This window comes from Elgaria multicarinata, chromosome 2 (assembly GCF_023053635.1).
Source record: "Elgaria multicarinata webbii isolate HBS135686 ecotype San Diego chromosome 2, rElgMul1.1.pri, whole genome shotgun sequence".
In the NCBI taxonomy this organism is placed as follows: Eukaryota; Metazoa; Chordata; class Lepidosauria; order Squamata; family Anguidae; genus Elgaria; species Elgaria multicarinata.
This window is the reverse complement of record NC_086172.1, coordinates 80,008,916-80,028,889: the sequence shown is the minus strand read 5'-3', so window position 1 is coordinate 80,028,889 and position 19,974 is coordinate 80,008,916. Positions and strand designations below refer to the sequence as shown.

Below are 19,974 nucleotides of genomic sequence, written 5' to 3'. Positions count from 1 at the left end.
CTAATTATTATCCATAGCCAGTGGTGCATATTTTTCTCTCTTGTCCTCTTGCTTTTCTGCAACATTTTTGTCATTAGGTATTGCTATGTCAATGAGGTATGTGTGGTTTTCTTTGTTGTTTTTGACTGTTATGTCTGGTTGAAGTTGAAACAAGCTAAGAGGTGCTAGCCTTTAGTGCATTTTGTTCCATGGATAATGTTTGCAGGGCAATAGTATTTTATTTTATTCTCTTTCTGAATGCTTGTTTGCTTGTTTGTTGTACTAGATTTTTCTGTACTTGTCAACTGCTTCATTTGTTCAGTGGGCGGAATCTGTGAGTATGAGTATGAGAAAGGTGATGGGGAAAGAGTGTTAAAGGTTAGGAAAGGTGAGACTATGGTCTTCCAGTGAAGGATTTGCAGTCAGAAAAGATATTTGAGGGAAGAGAAGACTGTATCACACAAAGTATAGCAAAGGCTTCAAAGTGCAGCAAAAGCTACAAAAGTAGGATTGAGTGCAGTTAATTTCAGATACATTGAATGTCTCACTTGTTCTTTATTCCAGTGATTTTAACATTAAGATGTTATGTAGAACAGGTTTGTCTTAATTGTGTGCTGTGAAATCAGACCTGTGACCAAGACCATGTTTGGGTGGGCACACCCTTTGGGGGCTGGACATGTTGGTGAGCCCACCCCCTTGGGGGTGGCCATGTTGTCCTCCTTTTTGGTTTCCAAAATATGATTTACATCTGATTTCAAAAGCACTCTTTTGAAGGTCCATCTACTAAATTAAGAAGGTTTTTGCTTCTAAGGATTAATCGCCCACCTGTAGAAAGCTCTTTGCCCCAGTTCGAAGAACACATTTTGCACTTAAAGATAGCTTATAGCATATATAGCTAATCACACTATATTTACAGTTAGCACACACAGAATATAATGATTAACACTCTTATGAAGTAAAATCAATTCTAATCAACAATACACATTACATTCTTACTTTCTGCCAAGAGGGCGTGATTGGCGTTGGGGGTCAATTAAAGGGTAAGCAGCCTGCTTAAGGAGCCCCGAAAGGTGAATCTAAGTCTGATCATATGTGTGGGAACCATCAAAAATTAGTATCAAGACAAAATGCTGGGAGAGTGAAGTGAACTGAAATGAACTGAAATGCAACATGACTGCAAGTAGGGCTGGCCCTAGTACTTGGGAGAGCGAAGCAGATGCCCCAGGCAGCTAATTTGGGATCTCAAGGAAGGACAGCAAATGGTTGGCTACTTCATATCTTTTTAATGTATTTTTACTCTCAAGAAGAGGTGCTTGTGGGATTTTCTGTTTTAACTGCCAAAATAACTTGGCCAGCCTTGGGAATTATGTACCTTGACTGGGCAGCAGAATGTCTTAGGCTACCCCTGAGTAAAGGCCTGGAAGTATCTTTAATTTCTAATTTCCTCAATTCCCTGCTTATAAAGTGTAAGGGGTGATTGCACTGGTTTATGCTTTTTAAGTATGCCGAGAGGCTTAAACACAGATTAGGTGATTATTAAAGGTGTTTTATAAATACAAGTATTTATTCAGTGCCACTTGTGTTGTAGGTACTGAACAGAACCTAGCAATGATATGGTCTGTATTGTTACATTTACAGTCTAAATTAGATGTGTGAGATGAGGAGTGAAAAGGCTAAGTCTGACAATGATGATTCCAAGTATCTCAAGTTGTGTGGCACACAGGCCATAGAACTTAACACAGAGAAACAATAATGAATAACAAATCAGTGTTTATTGCTTTGTTTCCTTCATAGAGTGACAGCTGAGATGTCCCTGGCATTCACAAACCAGACCAACCAACCCAGTGCCTATGAGTTCACCTTCTGGCCATTCTCCACCATTCCCGAGATACAGCATCTCCTCTTCACGTTCTTCCTTCTGCTCTATCTCACAATCCTCTTTGGCAATGTCTCCATCATTTGGATTGCCTGCACTGACAGTTCCCTGCACATCCCCATGTACTTATTCCTCAGTAACCTCTCTCTTCTGGAGATCTGTTTCACCAGTGTAGTCGTGCCTCAAATGTTGGCTAGCATTTTAGACAGCCGCAGAACAATCCCATTTGCAAACTGTGGCATCCACATGTTCTTCTTTGGGGCACTATGCAGCACTGACTGTTTCCTGTTGGCTGTCATGGCGTATGACCGTTACGTAGCCATCTGTCACCCACTTCGCTACACCCTCATCATGACTTGGCAGATATGCACATGACTGGTTGTTGGAGCGCTTACTATTGGCCTCATGATGTCACTGGAGCTGACTGTCCTGATCTTCACCTTGCCTTTCTGTGGTCACCAGCCCCAAATCAACCATTTCCTATGTGATGTGCCTCCTGTGTTGCAGCTGGCTTGTGCTGACACCCATCTCCATCAGACCGTGCTCTTCAGCGTTGGGGTCATAGTGCTGACTATCCCCTTCCTTCTAATATGCATCTCTTACGTCTATATTGTTGCTGCCATCCTGCGGATCCGCTCCGCGTCCGGGCAGCACCAGGCCTTCTCCACCTGCTCCTCTCACTTGACAGTGGTGATCCTACAGTACGACTGCTGCAGCCTGGTCTACCTGCGTCCCAAGTCAAGTTCTTCAGAAGATGAGGACTGGCAACTTGCTCTCATATACATATTTGTGTCTTCACTGCTGAACCCACTCATCTACAGCCTGATTAACAAGGATGTCAAGCAGGCTGTAAGGAAGGCCATGAGGAGGCCTGCTAAATCTCAGACTTGACTCTCAGATTCACTAATGGCATGGTCTTATTAAAACCTCTAATATCACCCCCCATGCAAGTAGGGTGTGGGGCTATGTCATGTAGCCCTGCCCCCAATGCCACTCAGATAGTGATGTCCATCACTGAGAAATCCAGTTCTTTTTTAGCTCGACAGAGTTCCTCAGGGCATATAACTCACTTTCTGTTTGCGAGCTGAGTTGTGGGCTGTTCCCCATATTCTGGAGCTTCTCTGTGCAGATTGCAGGGGAAGGTTCTCCAATTTGCCTAAATGTCTAAGAAATCTGGCAAAGTACAGCTGAATTTATTCAAATTATGACATCCCTGCACTCAGGTGAAATCACTCCTCCAGGCATTTGCACATGGAGTGCAAGTGTCTGGAAGGAGGAGGTCTATGTGTGCAAAGTTGTATGCATGTAGGCCTCCACATGAGCTGGAACCTCACGCTGTTGGATTGTGGATTATGTGGACGTGTGTAAATGTACAGGGCTGTCTACATTTAGGCCTCCCCCCTCCAGGTATTTGCACTCTATGCACAAATGCTTGGGAGTGGCCGATGTGCAATGTGTGACATTGGGGATGTGGCTACGCAGAACACTCACACTCTTGACTCACAGGTGGAGGTAAAGGGTTTTAATAACACCCAAATAGGACTGTACTGGGCATACTTGACACATGTGATAATTGACTTGAATGGGTTGTGCCACTTAAAACATATTATGGTGCGACCACACTTAGAATACAGTGTACAGTTCTGGTCACCACATTTAAAAAAGGATATTATAGAGCTGGAAAAAGTGCAGAAAAGGGCAACTAAAATGATTAAGGGGCTGGAGCATCTCCCCTACGAGGGAAGGTTACAACAGATGTGATTGTTTAGCTTCGGAAAAAGGAGGCTAAGGGGAGACATGATAGAAGTATACAGAATTATACATGGTGTGGAGAATGTGGACAGGGAGACATTTTTCTCCCTCTCTCAAAATATTAGAACCCGAGGTCATCCCTTGAAGCTGATTGGTGGGAGATTCAGGACAAATGAAAGGAAGTACTTCTTCACACAGCACATAGTAAAATTATGGAACTCACTACCACAAGATGTAGTGATGGCCACCAATTTGGATGGCTTTAAAAGGGGGTTGGATGAATTCCTGGAGGCGAAGGCTATCAATGACTACTAGCCCTGATGGTTGTGTGCTACCTCCACTATCCGAGGCAGTAAGCCTGTGTGCACCAGTTGCTGGGGAACATGGTTTGGAGGGGTCTGTTGCACCATGTCCAGCTGTGTTGGTCCCTGGTCGACGGCTGGTTGGCCACTGTGTGAACAGAGCGCTGGACGAGATGGACCCTCGGTCTGATCCAGCATCAGGGCTCTTCTTATGTTCTTATTATATAAAAAAAACCACTGAGCTAAACTCAATGAAATCTATTTATTTGTTTTTTTAATCCACACAGTAACAGACGTTCTCTGTGTGGATTACAAACAGTTAAAAGAATAAAAAACAATATAAATGTTTAAAAGAATAAAGTACAATACAAATTTCCTTTATTTACTGTGTATTCAAAAAACCCAATTTATTCAACTATTCCCAGCTCTCTAAGTCCTCTCTCCTAACATCTAGACCATGGCAAACAAACAAACACCAAATATTTACAATGGGAAAATAGCAGCATAAATATAATGGTGTTTTGTTTAAAATACCAAAAATGAAAGTTAGCAAGTCAACAGGTAGTTTGCTGCCTTTCTTGCTATGTACACATATTCTGATTTTCCCAGCTTCTATGTCAGAACACTGGGGATCTCTACTGAGTAAGCTCAACTTAGGGCATCATCAGGTGGGGTGGGGGTGGAAATCACATTTCCTTCACACTAGGCTCCATCACACCAGGCTGATAGTGTGCTTCCCCGGTGAATTTCATGCAAAAGACTCCCATGACATTCACCTTTTAGTCTGCTATCACGGTGAAGGACTCGGATGACGTTGACTATGTCCTGCTGTGATTGCGGTTCTTCCCACCCTCTTGGCGATGTATTTTGCCCCTTGGAAAGTGTGATTCTTCTTGAACTCCGAGCAGCCACTGGGGGCGCAGAAGGATGACAAGGAGCAGGGCCTCCCTCGGCAGCTCCCAAGCAAGTCAGAGCAGGGTGCACGTCAGAGCAGGGCGGAAGCACGGAGGCTGGTGTGATGGAGCTCAACAACAACAACAACAACAACAACGGCTTTCATACGCTATGGGATAATTCGAAGGAAAACCAGGACAAATGGGTAGGTGTGATGGAGCTTCCATGTTCTCTTCCATGTTCAAATAAAGCACTTTTCACTGAGAAGAGACCAGCGAGTGGCCAGTAACAAGCATCTTATAAGACGCTTGTCTGTTGATGCTCTTAGAGTAATAATTATGAATAAGTAATTATTTCTGCTTGGTTTTATTCAGGTTGTACTTTTAAATTGTGGGTTTAAGCTTCCATATTTTATATTTTACCCTGTACCTTATGTTTCTAATTTTTGTGAACTTTTGAGAGCTTCAGCTATGAAATAAATAAATAAAATAAATAAATAAATAAACTATAAGCAGAAGATAAAAACAAATGTGCCAAGTATGCACAGTTTAAACAACTTCTGAAAATTATATTTTAATCCCACTTTTCTGCTTGTAAGTGGGTTTCATAATTCCCATCTTCCTCCAGTTTAACTTTACAACAACTCAGTGGTATAAAAAAGTCTGAGAGAACACATTACATGTCACACTTGTACATTTTGTGCACATGTGTACATAAACTGTTGATCTATACACATGTACAGTTATTCACATGTAATGGACTGTACATGTGTTTATACAGAAGTTTCTGAATGATAGCCCAGTATCCTTTTGCCCATTGAAGGACATCCCTTCACCAGGAAGAGCAAGTAACAGAATACTGTCTCCACTGTATTGCTGCTGTCTTCAAGCGTCTTGATTAACAATAAGTAGAAATAATTATTCTTTTGGACCCTGAGTAAATGGGTTTCTGTTTTAAAGTTCAAGCAGTTGCTCATAAAAGTGCTGCTAATTTCCCTGCCCGCTGACAGCACCTCCATCCCTCTGCAAATGCTACACAGAAAGTCAGGAGACCCAACTGAATGGTGTGAACTGTGTTTGGCAGGGGAGAGTCCCCAAAATCAGGTAGAGGAACCTTCCACGTGCGGAATCCTTCCTCTCATGGAAAGAAGATCCTGGATCCAACCCCAGTGTGTTTCATGGGGCTTGCGTAGGATTGTACACTTTGTGACATTTACTATTCCTGCAAAATCATTATAAATATAAGTAGTCTATTTGTGTAGTGTTTACAAAAATTTCTGCCCACCTTGAACTTTGAAAATTCAATGAAAACATGACATTTAACAATATTTGTGGACATTACCCCCCAAAAAAAGGAAGGAAAGGGGGAGCAAAGCAATGTGAACCATTCAGATAGCTATGGTTCCCCCTGTAATCCAATTCTTCCATCTTTTTCTTTATGAGAAAACAAATCTGTTAGGGAGAAAAAGTGGAAATAGCTGCACCCCGCCTTCTAGGAGCCCTCTGTCTGGACATGCTGGGAATGTTGGCAGAATCTATTGAGGGAGTGGGGTTCGCCAAGCTTTCATCCCCTCACTCCACAAGACTTCTGCATCAAGTTGGGCCAGTTTACGGATTTTCCATTTGTTTAACTGTTATTTGTGTAAAAGGAAATTTGTGCAAATTGCAGCTGCAATTTGTGTAATGTATGAAAATTGCAGTCATAAATTGTGTAAATTATGTGACTTGTGATTGAAATTTGCACACATTGTGCAAATTGCAGTTGCAATTTGTGCAAATTTCTTTTGATTCAGAAACAACAACAGACACAAACAGGACAGTAACAAGATTTGAGTGAAAGCTGCATGGCTTGGCCCCCAAATGCAAGCCAAGTTGGATGCTCAAAGGGTTGGATTTCACAGTGACAGGACATCTCCAGGAAGCACCCTTGAACAACCTGAGGGCTTAGAAACATCATGTCTACTACAAACCAATTCAATAAAAACATCAAGTCTTACTACAAACAAATGGTTCATCCTGCTGTGTTTCATAGTTCTTTAGCACCAGGGCTGAGATCTGCACAAGACTGGTAAGAATGATATATTGCCTTCAGTGGATTTACTACAGGTCTTTGGGGTTTAATTTATTTATTATCTTGGCAAAACAGGAATTCTGAAGTTCTGAAAGGGTGGCATTCTCTCTCTCTCTCAAACTAACTTTCTGGCACCCCTTCTGGGAATAATTCACTTCTTCTTGAAGAAAGCTAAATGCCGCCCCAATTAGCTGGAGGTAGAGAGGGTTGGGTGCCTTGTGTTGCATTGATTCCAGGGTAGTTTCAACGGAAGGAGAAGAGTTCTGGATCTCTTCCCAGTCAAGAAAGCAAACCGGACCTACCCCAGGACTCCGTGCTTTCGATGGAAAGGTGGGGCAGGGTTGAGTGGGGGAAGAATAATTCTAGGCTTCCCACTGTCTCCCTCATTTGCTCATATATAATGGACTTCCACTGACTCTTTCCTCCTTGGAGCCAGAATCCTAGCCAGAGGACACTGCAAGCAGGAGCAGGGGACCCCTGCTTTTGCATGTGACTCAGAAGGATCTTAAAGGTAAGAAGAGCCTATTGCTGAATGTTACAGGCAGCGATTTCCCCTATTTTTCAAGTGGTAGCCACTTTGGCAAAACAACAATATAAAGCATAACTTGCATAAAATGACATAAAGCATTTAAAAACTTTATTTTATTCACTTATTGTGCATAGTACAACGAGCTTATAGTCAACAAATACAATAACAGTCAAGTATTCAAACAAAAATTATAAAAAGAAACTGTTTCCATTCCTATTTTAATTACGCGAATGGTAGAATGTGCTTACAGCACTGCTCATTTAATTAGATCTCTCCAGAATAATGTTTGGGATATCACAGGCTTATAGGCCACCATCCCCTCGTTGAGAAACACAATGAAGGGAAACCAGATTTCCATGAAGTGGTCATGCTAGGCCACCCCTCTCAGAACTTTGCTATTGTGGGTTAGGCCTTAGCTAGACCTACTGTAAAGTCCGGGGGAGAGGAGGGGAGATCTCACATTATGAATAACGTGAGATCTCGCCCTGTTTACACGTAAGGCGCGACGACTTCAAGAAGAGAGGTGTCACGCCCGTCATTTTTTTAATTTTTAAAGGGCTGGCAGCACACGAGCGACTCAAGGTAAGGTGTGTTTTTTTAAAAAAAATGATTTTCCCGCTCCCCCATCCTAGCCCTGATGGGTGCAGCTCCCAGCTCCACGGGAGTAATCGCACAGAGCAGGGTCAAGCCACAGAAACGGGCCACACGGTCTGCGGTCTCGGGCTAAGCCCGAGACCGCAGAAAAAGCAGGGCCAAAGGGTAAGGCTATAACCCGGGGCAAGGGAGGGATGACCCCTCCCTGAGCCCAGGATCCCCTGTGCGTCATCTGGATGCACAGGGATGATCCTGGGTATCACCCTGGGATATAGCCTGGTCTAGCTAAGACCTCTTCGTGACTTCAAGGACCAGCCCTCGCCAGAGCTTTCTGTCGGCCGTTGCCACCCCTAGCTCCCCCAAGGTTAAGTCTGTCACCTCCAGAATATCATCCATCCATCTTGCCCTTGGTCGGCCCCTCTTCCTTTTGCCTTCCACTTTCCCTAGCATCAGCCTCTGCTCCAGGGTATCCTGTCTTCTCATTATGTGGCCAAAGTACTTGAGTTTTGCCTTTAATACCATTCCCTCAAGTGAGCAGTCTGGCTTTATTTCCTGGAGTATGGACTGGTTTGATCTTCTTGCAGTCCAAGGCACTCTCAGAATTTTCCTCTAACACCACAGTTCAAAAGCATCTATCTTCCTTCACTCAGCCTTCCTTATGGTCCAGCTCTTGCAGCCATAGGTTACTACGGGGAATACCATTGCTTTAACTATGCGGACCTTTGTTGTCAGTGTGGTGTCTCTGCTCTTAACTATTTTATCAAGATTTGTCATTGCTCTCCTCCCAAGAAGTAAACGTCTTCTGATTTCCTGGCTGCAGTCAGCGCCTGCAGTAATCTTTGCGCCCAGAAATACAAAGTCTGTCACTACCTCCACGTTTTCTCCCTCTATTTGCCAGTTATCAATCAAGCTGGTTGCCATAATCTTGGTTTTTTTGAGGTTTAACTGCAACCCGGCTTTTGCACTTTCTTCTTTCACCTTTGTCATAAGGCTCCTCAGCTCCTCCTCGCTTTCAGCCATCAAAGTGGTGTCATCTGCATATCGGAGGTTGTTAATGTTTCTTCCTGCAATTTTAACTCCAGCCTTGGATTCATCAAGCCCAGCACGTCGCATGATGTGTTCTGCATACAAGTTGAATAGGTAAGGTGAGAGTATACAACTCTGCCGTACTCCTTTCCCAATCTTAAACCAGTCCGTTGTTCCGTGGTCTGTTCTTACCGTTGCTACTTGTTCGTTATACAGATTCCTCAGGAGGCAGACAAGATGACTTGGTATCCCCATACCACCAAGAACTTGCCACAGTTTGTTATGATCCACACAGTCAAAGGCTTTAGAATAGTCGATAAAACAGAAATAGATGTTTTCCTGGAACTCCCTGGCTTTCTTCATTATCCAGCGGATATTGGCAATTTGGTCTCTAGTTCTTCTGCCTTTTCTAAACCCAGCTTGTACATCGGAAGCGACTGAACGAATAACAACAAAAAGCTAAGGCCTATGTCTCTCTGAAAGGGCAATTTTCCAGACATTGGTGAACCACCCCTGTTCTTAAATATCTGGTCTTATAGAGCTCAGAGAGACAGCCAGCAGGTGAGGGATCTCAGACTCCTGGGTCTGAGGTCGGAGTGCTGTTTATGACCTCAGATCCAGGAATCCAAACTATCCTAGGGCCGACCAGACACAGTCTAGAGGTGATAGGTTTGCTCTCTTAATAGCTTAAAAAGGAGAGATCTTTTTTAAAGTACCGAATTTCCCATTCAATACTGAACTAGCTATTCAACTGAATGGTACACAGGCCTGGTGAGCTTCTAAGAAGAAGCTCTCACATTCCAAAACAAGCACATATTTATCCTTTTTGTATAGTTAACATAATAATCCACTGTCCCATAAATTAGGGATTACAGTCTTAATTATCTCATTGTTATTAAACATTCCAAAAAATTAGAAAACACACACACACACATAAAATAAAACTTACACATGCACTTTTCAGGCTAGATACAACCAACTTTGAATTATTCCTTTGAGAAGATAACTGTTTACTCAACATTTCTCAATTAAAGTTAAGTGTATAGGTTTTTTCTAGAAATCTGTACATCGAGCTTTTTGATGTGTATACCTTACACAATATCTTTGCTTATTAATTGATAAGCAAAAAGTTTAAGTACGATTTTGATGCGGAATAATACAGTCTCACAGCTGTTAATGAAGATGTTTTGATGGTGCTTCATGGTCAGCAGATTCACATACTTCCTTGGTTGCTTTAAAAGTATTGTTGAAAACAATATCATTTCACAGTTCTTGCAACTGCCTCTCAACACGGTCAATTAGTTTCAATGCTTCCCTGATATCTAGTTTCTTCTCCTGTAGCAGTGATAGGTTTAATGAGTGCGTGTGTGTGTGTGTGTGTGTGTGTGTTGGCAGTGGGTGAGTGTATTGATGTCTGAATGGGATGCCTGGTTGTTTGAGGGAATGGATGTGTATGTGTGTGTGTTTTGGAGTGGGTGATCCTCTCTCTCTCTCTCTCTCTCTCTCTCTCTCTCTCTCTCTCTCTCTCTCCCCTCTCTCTCTGTGTTTGCTGGCAGTAGGTGAGTGGATTGATGTGATGATGTCTGAATGGGATGCCTGATTGTTTGACTATGAATAGATCCATGCACATGTTTGCAGTGTGTTGGGGGAGGGCTGTAGTTTTCTGGAGGGTCTTTTGACCCATAGACCTTCCTCTCCAATTTGTTTGATATAATTGGCTTGACGTATATTTTGTAAAAATTGCTGATAATTGTTCATCCTTCTTAAAAAATATTTTTAAAAGTTAACAGGGTTGCCGTTATCATTGGTAGAAAGGTGGGGCACAAATCAATTTAATTCATACATGCAATTGAGGCTATACCTGAGATGAAGGAATATTTTGACATGTTGCTCAGTTTCGTCTGCAAGTTCAGTGATGGATTGGACACTTGGATTCAGTTACGGTTATACAGTCAGACAAAAAAATTATTCTTTCCACACTCAAATGAATTTGTGCATCTTCCCCATGTGAAGAATTTAGTCATCCAAAAGCTGAAGTTATTGGATTGCTCAATGCGATCAGGTGTTTTCATTTCTCACTGAAATGAAGCTTCAGTGAGAAAGGACTGATTAAACCTTTCTACCAAGAAACATGACACTTCAGGCAGCTACTGTTACCAAAATTGAGTTAGTGATTAAAGCAATGAAGGAACAAAATGTTTCAGTCAAATTCTTTGAAAAACCAAAGCTTGAACACCACCAGATGTGCTTTTCAGGACAGATGCTTCATCACACAAGCAAGCAATTAGTTTGTCAAACATTTAACTAAGCCAGACAGTGTTCCCAATATTCAGATGTTATACTTTGAGCACTTTGTGAATGAGAGCTTTTCTACACGAGTGGTTTAGTTCACATTCATGATTGGCCACTCACACAAGTTTGAGGGTCAACATGACAGTCTCCACAATGTCTCCCATGCTTTTCCCTGGCACTTTCACTTTAAATGCCCCTTCAGACATAATGCAGTATTTAAAATAATTGCAGGATTAATTCCACCACAAGATGGCACAGGGATTCCTGAGGGCAGGGGTGGGTGGGCACGGGTTTTCCCAGGGATAAAGAAACCCTGGGAAAACCTGGTTCTTCCAGCGGTCCTGGGACGATCCTGAGAACCGCAGGTAGTGTGGACGCCTGTCCTTGCTTCTTCCCTGCTTCTTCCCTCCTTCCCGTGAGTAGCGGGGGTCAGCAGTGGGCAGGAGCCAGGCTGGGAGCAGTCCAGGGACATTGGGGTTGGGGTGGGGAGCAGGGTCATGGCTTTTTCAAAAAAATAATAATCTTATTTTTGCTGGAGTGCAACTGCGATCCAAATCTGTTGCTTAAAAAAAATGGTGGCCGTGACAGGCATGATGTCCCTCTTCACTTCTGGGACATTGCATGGCCATCTGGACACAGAGCGATGATCCCGGAAGCCAGAAATCCCAGAATCGTCTCCCTTACGTCCCCCTACACCCTTAGGTGTAGAAAGAGCCAAGTCTGACAATGATTATTCTAAGTATATCAAGTTGCATGGCACACAGGTCATAGAACTTAACACAGAGAAACAATCATGAATAACAGATCCGTGTTTATCACTTTGTTTCTCACATACGTGTTTCTCTCATACAGTGACAGCTGAGATGTCCCTGGCATTCACAAACCAGACCAACCAATCTATTGCCTATGAGTTCATCTTCCAGCCGTTCTCCACCATTCCCGAGATACAACACCTACTCTTCACGTTCTTCCTTCTGCTCTATCTCACAATCCTCTTTGGCAATTTCTCCATCATTTGGGTTGTCTGCACTGACCGTTCCCTGCACATCCCCATGTATTTCTTCCTGGGCAACCTCTCCTTTTTGGAGATCTGTTACACCACCGTAGTAGTGCCTCAACTGTTGGCTAGTGTTTTAGACATCAGCAGAACAATCCCATTTGCAAACTGTGGCATGCAAATGTTCTTCTTTCTGGCATTAGGTGGCACTGACTGTTTCCTGTTGGCTGTCATGGCGTATGACCGTTACGTAGCCATCTGTCACCCACTTCGCTACACCCTCATCATGACTTGGCAGATATGCACATGGCTGGTTGTTGGAGCGCTTAGTATCGGTATTGTACTGTCACTGGAGCTGACTGTCCTGATCTTCACCTTGCCTTTCTGTGGTCACCAGCCCCAAATCAACCATTTCCTATGTGATGTGCCTCCTGTGTTGCGGTTGGCTTGTGCTGACACTCATCTCCACCAGACCGCAGTCTTTGGCGTTGGGGTCATGGTGCTGACTATCCCCTTCCTTCTAATATGCATCTCCTATGTCTACATTGTGGCTGCCATCCTGCGGATCCGCTCCACATCTGGACGGCACCAGGCCTTCTCCACCTGCTCCTCCCACTTGACAGTGGTGATCCTACAGTACGGCTGCTGCAGCCTGGTCTACCTGCGTCCCAAGTCAAGTTCTTCAGAGGATGAGGACCGACAACTTGCTCTCATATACACGTTTGTCACTCCGCTGCTGAACCCCCTCATCTACAGCCTGAGGAACAAGGATGTCAAGCAGGCTCTAAAGAAGGCCATGAGGAGGACTACTGAGCCTCAGCCCTGATTCCCAGATTCACTAGTTGAATGATAAATCTCTAGGCCTTTTCAGGTATTATTGAAACCACTTATCTCCCTGTGAGCTGGGAGTGGGGCTGCACCATGTAGCCCTACCCTTAGGTGTTTGTATGTAGGGTGTGAATGTATGGAGGGAGGAGGCCTTCATATGAGCCAGACCCCTGCCTTATTGGGGTTATGGCTTGTATGGAAAACCATATGTGCTCTGTTGCATGCGCTTAGGCCTCCCTCATATCAGACATTTGCAATGTGTGCAAACTCCTGGGGTGTAGGTGAAGCATGTGTGTGATACCGGTGATCTGGCTTTGCAGAACGGTCCCACTCTCAAGATAAATGGTTTTAATATTACAACGGAACCAGTTACCTAGGTTCCCACTCTCCCACACTAGAGGCCTTCAAGAGGCAGCTGGACAGCCATTTGTCAGGGATGCTTTAAGGTGGATTCCTGCATTGAGCAGGGGGTTGGACTCGATGGCCTTGTAGGCCCCTTCCAACTCTACTATTCTATTGTTCTATGATTCCAATAAAACCTGAATAGTTTTTCTCTCTGTGTTCAATTATCCAAAATGCTGCCAGTTTAAGACCAGAGTTAAGTTTGTGTCGTTAGCTCAAGCTGCACAAATCCAAGAAATTGAAAGCTAAGGCCTTAACGGCCATGCCTTGTTGTTGTTGTTGTTGTTGTTGTTATTCCGCCTTTTGCCCAATGATGGGCCTCAAGGCGGCATTACAAAATTTAAAACATATACATTAAAAACCTATAAATACAGATATACAAAAGTTTAAAGTATATTAAACATATCCCAATATTAAAATATTTAAACATTTTAAAAGACAATTTTAAAAGTCCTTGGCACAGATAGAGGTCCAGATCATTCACCAAAGGCCTTGTGGAACAAATAAATCTTTGCCTGCCTCCTAAAGCACATTAGGGAGGGAGCCAGTCTAGTTCCCTAGGAAGAGAGTTCCAGAGTACTGGAGCAGCCACCGAGAAGGCCCTCTCCGTGGCTAGCATTGATGCTTTGCAATGTTACTTTGCAATGTCACATTGCTTACAACTCACCGTCCTTTCACCGACATGTTTCCTTGGGCTTTCAGGACCAAATCCAGATGGGGAGAATGGAGCATCTAGGACCAGCAGAGGTTTACTCTGGCCCAAGTCTCCACGCCTTGCTGTATTGCTAGAGAGCTCTTCCAGTGAGGTGACCCATGCCTGTTTGTTGTTTACAACAGTAGCAGGCAGGATAGGTTAAGCAGTGGCAGATGGGGGTCTCCTCTGATGATGCAGGAACGAAAGGGGTACTGCTGCGAATGACTTGTGGTTTGGTGCTTGTAGCCATGCTTCCCAGTACCATTGTGACTGATAACGTTGCCAGTAATGAGAAATATCAAAACAAGTTTTTGAAAACAATCTGTTTCATCGGTTTTTAAGAAGCACCAAGAAATAAGATAGTGCGGGCTTAGGGAATGTACTGATCTTGAGCATGACTGGGTTTCTTAATTTTTTAATATAATTTGTAGACCAGTGCCTCTTCTCCTATAAAAGGTGCTCACAGGGATGATAGAATATCTACTGAGACAATTGAAATCACAAACCTTAGCCCACACATCCTTTCTGTTGTGAAGTGGCATTAGTGCTTCATCTCTCCACTTACGCATGTAACACCATGCCACCCAGCCCATTTTATACCCACCAAACATCTATGGTTCCAAAGCAAAATGCCTTGCAGCATGGGTGCTGGTGGAAATCTCAACATGAATGTTGTTCTATTAGTCATCATGTTGGAACCCAGATCCAGAATAAGAAACTTGAACTCTTGTGTCGTTCAATGTCACTGTAGTACCATGCAAAAACGTCCACTGTGTTGAGGCAGTATAAGGACAGTGTTAGATAAGAGTCTTTTTTCACAGTTTAGCTCATGCTGCCAGCTGTTGAGGTATGCAATGAACAAGCAGGCAAGGGTCAACTCCGAGGAGAATTCCTCTAGTAATACAAAAAGACAGCAGTCCTTTCCTGTTAAGTATATGAAAAGAAATACTTGTTTAGTCATTAAAATTGTGTGTATATGGCTATCTCAGGGTTAAACAGAGAAAGTCTATCTGTGGGCAATTACCTTGAGATAGAGGCTATTCTGGGAACCTTGCCAAGATTCTGAGTTAGCCTCATCACAGCTGTATGTAATGTAGATAAGAATTGTGTAGGTCTGTATATAGTTTCTCACTTGTGTAAAATAGAACTGATCACTGCTTACTGATCACTGCTCTAAGATCACTGCTCTCTGTGTATGCCTCAGTGTGCTGATCTGAACTGATCTGAATTGGACTGCACAGAAGCCTGAAGGAAATAAACCAGCTCTGCTGTATAAGACCTGCGTGATGTGTGTTTGTTTCTGAGCACAAACAGAGTTCCAGAAAGAGAAAAGTTCTGGCACAATAACCCAACAAAGGTTATGGGCCCAGTCCAGTCCAGGCAGCCTAGAGCCAGTCTAGCCTAGACCAGCCTACGCCAGCCTAATCCAGGCAGAAGAACCAGAACTTGATGAGAACGGTGCAGTATCAGAACCAGGAGTCTGCTAAAACAGAAAACTGTTGATGGAAGAAGACATCAAGCTAAAGCCAGTGCTGCAAAGTGAGGAAAAATCTCAGTCGGCTGACTCTGAGGAGGACTCTGAGCAGGAGGACGGTGAGATACCAATTCCTAAAGCAGAGGGAATGGCAGGAGCTAATATGTCTGGTTTGCATCAATTGTTAGAAAAGCTGAATGACTCTAACTATGCATTATGGTCTTACAAAATGCAAATGTATCTGATTCAGGCTGAACTGTGGTATGTAGTCACAGAGGATCCACCAGATAGAGCAGATCCACAGAATGCTAAATGGTTTAAGGACGATGCAAAAGCAATGGCAGTTATTGCATTAGCTGTAGAAGACTCTCAAATTTCCTTCATTCAGTTTTTGAATACATCAAAAGAGTGCTGGAATGCGCTACAAGCTGTATATCAAAGAGAAACAGCAGGCAGTAAAATAATTCTAACCCGGAAGCTGTATAGAATGAAGCTGAAACCAGGGGAGTCTATGTCAAACCATTTGAAAAGCATGAGAGAAATCTTCAATCAACTCAGGGCACGAGAGATGGAGTTTACAACTATACACCAAGTCTATGTGATTTTGTCAAGTCTTGATTCATCGTACGACGCGGTTGTCACCATGATGGAAAGTCAAGAAGAGAAAAATTTAACCCTCGAGTATGTAGCTAGAAAACTACTGGAAACCTATGAAAGAAGACAAGCTTCAAAACAACAGAGCTTTAAACTTCCTGTGGCTGAATTTCAACAAAGCCATAAATCTTCTGATGTGGTGGCTGCATTAAAGGCAAGGAAATGCTTTAACTGTGGTTCCACAGGACACTTAAGGCGGGATTGCAACAACAAGAAGAAAAAGCAGTCAACAGCAAAGTGGAGAGAAGAAAACAACATGAATGAAGCTGAATCAACAAAGAAGTGTCTTCTAGCAAGAGTCAAAGAAACAATGAATCCTTGGTTTTTGGACTCTGGGGCTTCAATAAGTATGGCAAAAGACAAACTTTCATTTGTAACCTTGGAAACTTCTACTTCAAAGCAAAAGTGTGTTACCCTTGCAAATAGAACAAAAATCCAGATTTGTGGTGTGAGTAATGTATATTTTGATTGTCTGGGAGTTGAACTACAAAGTGTTTTATATGTACCAGAATTGGAAACAAACCTTCTAAGTGTGTTTCAGTTAACAGAAATGGGGTATGAGGTTTGTTTTACTGAAGAAAATTATACTATAAAACAGGGAAACAAGGTGTGTGTGCAGGGAATAATGAAAGATTCTTTGTATGTGATTAATACTTGTACAGAAAATGAAGTTGTAGCCAGCAAAGTCACAACAAAAACAATAGCCAATTGCAAACCACACCAAGAATGTATCCATTTAACTCATAAAAGGTTTGGTCATGCTAACTATAAAACAATTTCTAAGATTCCAGAATTGTGTGAAGGGGTGAAAATCAAACCATGTTCTAACTATGTAGAATGTAATGTATGCAGTGAAACCAAGTGTCATAAGTCAAACATTCCAAAACATAGTGAGAGAACAACAAAAAGAATTTTTGAATTAATACATGCAGATCTTGCAAGTCCTTTTGAGACAAGTCAAGGAGGAAACAGATTTTTCTTGTCTATTGTTGATGATTACAGTAGATTTGGATTTGTGTATGTGTTAAAACAGAAGAGTGAAACTTTTGGAAAGTTTAAAGCCTTTGTTAAGTGGAATAAAAATAGATTTAAAGAACCTATAGCTAATCTAAGAACGGACCGGGGAGGTGAATTTCTTAGCAACCAATTTAAAAAATTCCTCAGTGATGAGGGTATACAACATGACCTTACTGCTCCATATTCACCATTTCAAAATGGAGTTGCAGAAAGGAAAAACAGAACCTTGCAGAACATGTTAAGAGCTCTATTGAAAGAGTCAGGATTGTCTAATCTGTTCTGGGCAGAAGCTTTGTCCACCTCAAATTATTTGTTAAACAGGCTTTACCACTCTGTACATGAAAAAACCCCATATGAAATGTTTTACAAAAGAAAACCTAGAGTGTCACATATAAGGGTTTTTAGAAGTAAATGTTTTGCTCATGTTCAGAAAGAAAACAGACCAGGAAAGCTAGCTCAAAGAGGTTTGGAATGTAAACTGTTGGGATATGATACACAAACAAAAGGCTATCGTTTGTGGTCTCCATATCACAAAAGTGTAATTGTGAACAGAGATGTAGTTTTTCATGAACAAATGCAAGAAACAAAACAGTATGTAAGTTTGCCTGTAGAACAGAAAGCTGTAGAAACAGAAGAAATTCCTGAACAATCTCAGCAAGAGAGGGAGGGGGAAGAAACTGTAAAAGAGGAAACTATGCCTGTAACTATGCCAAAGCGACCAGAAAGAGAACGCAAAGCTCCAATTCGTTACTCAGATGAATACCAAAGCAAACAGGTTTCTCATAGAGCTTTACTAATAGCCTATGAACCTACTTCATTTGAAGAAATTCAGGAAATGGAACCTACAGAAGCTCAGGGCTGGCATGAAGCAATGTCAGAAAAAATCAGAGCAATAGAAAAAGATGAAACGTGAGAGCTAGTACCTTTACCTGAAGGTCGTAAAGCCATTACCAGTAAATGGGTATTCAAAATAAAACAAAATGAAAAAGGACAGGTGGAATGTTCAATGGTAAAACACAAAGAGATGCTTTAAAGCTAAGTCTCAGATTGTAACACAATTTAAACAACATGCGCAAGAGGAGGACTGTTAAGTATATGAAAAGAAATACTTGCTTAGTCATTAAAATTGTGTGTATATGGCTATCTCAGGGTTAAACAGAGAAAGTCTATCTGTGGGCAATTACCTTGAGATAGAGGCTATTCTGGGAACCTTGCCAAGATTCTGAGTTAGCCTCATCACAGCTGTATGTAATGTAGATAAGAATTGTGTAGGTCTGTATATAGTTTCTCACTTGTGTAAAATAGAACTGATCACTGCTTACTGATCACTGCTCTAAGATCACTGCTCTCTGTGTATGCCTCAGTGTGCTGATCTGAACTGATCTGAATTGGACTGCACAGAAGCCTGAAAGAAATAAACCAGCTCTGCTGTATAAGACCTGCGTGATGTGTGTTTGTTTCTGAGCACAAACAGAGTTCCAGAAAGAGAAAAGTTCTAACACAATAACCCAACATTTCCCCACCAGGCAGCGTCTGAGGTGGGGGAGGCATGGGATAGTTCAGTTTCCTGGCTCCAAGCTCAGAGACAGTGGTGGAGCCAGGGAATGGGGGAGCGGGGCTTACCTGGCTCTGTCATGTGCCGCCACCGCGGTCCGTGTGGCAGCTTCGACTGCCGCCGATGCCTAAGGCCGGAAGTAGGCCGCAGCCTATTTCCAGCCTTAGGCGTTGGTAGCAGTTGAAGCCGTCGCATGGACTGGGCAGCAATGGTGGTGGAGTCAGGTAAGCCACCCTCCCCATCCCCTCCCCCACTTACCTGGCTCCACCGTCCACCACCACCACCACGGTCCGTGCGACGGTGGTGGAGCCAGGTGGGGGAGAGGGGGCTTACCTGGCCTCTCTGTCCACCGGCGCTGCGATCCGTGCAGTGGTGGATGGTGGAGCCAGGTAAGGGGGGCAGGGGGCTTATTTGGACCCCATTTTGTCCCCCTTCCCCCCTTCCCTGTCTCTGCCATCTGCTGCAGAGGCAGGTAAGTGGGGAAGGGGGGCAAAATGGTGTCTAAATATCGATCCGGACCTCCGGTTCTCGCTCAGGTTCCGGAGCAGGTGGGGTGGGGTCCGGATCGACCCGAACCAGTTCATGCCCGATCCGGAAGGTCCGGATCAGGATCTGAAGTGGTTCGGGGGGGGGGGCATGCACAGCCCTACTTAAAATCCTGGGACTTTCCTACCTAAAGCAGCAACTCTTCTCATATGTTCTCCGTTGGAATATATGGTCTGCATTTGATGCCCTGCTCTGTGTTACACCTTCCATTTAAAGCCTTCTTTCATTGCCTTAAATACTTTTTCTATCAACCAACTGAATAAGGTTTCATTCCCATGAGAAGACTAAAATAAACTCCCTAGGTAGATTCCGATCCATCGGAAGAGATCTCAGTTCTGAATTGCTGGCCATGGGGTAAACTACCTGCTGCTCCAGAAAATGTGTGTCTTACTCCAATTTGAAATTGACTTAACAAAGGTCTTCCTTGAAAAGCATGCAAGACTTTTGAAAACCTTTCTACCCATAACATTTATAGCTACACAGTGTAAAAAGG

At 43.1% G+C, this 19,974-nt stretch overlaps 1 protein-coding gene and 1 pseudogene across 1 annotated transcript; both read left to right on the top strand.

Annotated features, from left to right (window-relative positions):
* The first annotated feature begins 1,786 nt into the window (after positions 1–1,786).
* LOC134393355 (olfactory receptor 10Q1-like) lies at positions 1,787–2,746 on the top strand (annotated as a pseudogene).
* Positions 2,747–12,177: 9,431 nt separating this feature from the next.
* Positions 12,178–13,137, top strand: LOC134393353 (olfactory receptor 10Q1-like). Its single transcript, XM_063118382.1, has one exon. The coding sequence runs from the start codon at positions 12,178–12,180 to the stop codon at positions 13,135–13,137; it is 960 nt and encodes a 319-aa protein (XP_062974452.1).
* Positions 13,138–19,974: the final 6,837 nt, after the last annotated feature.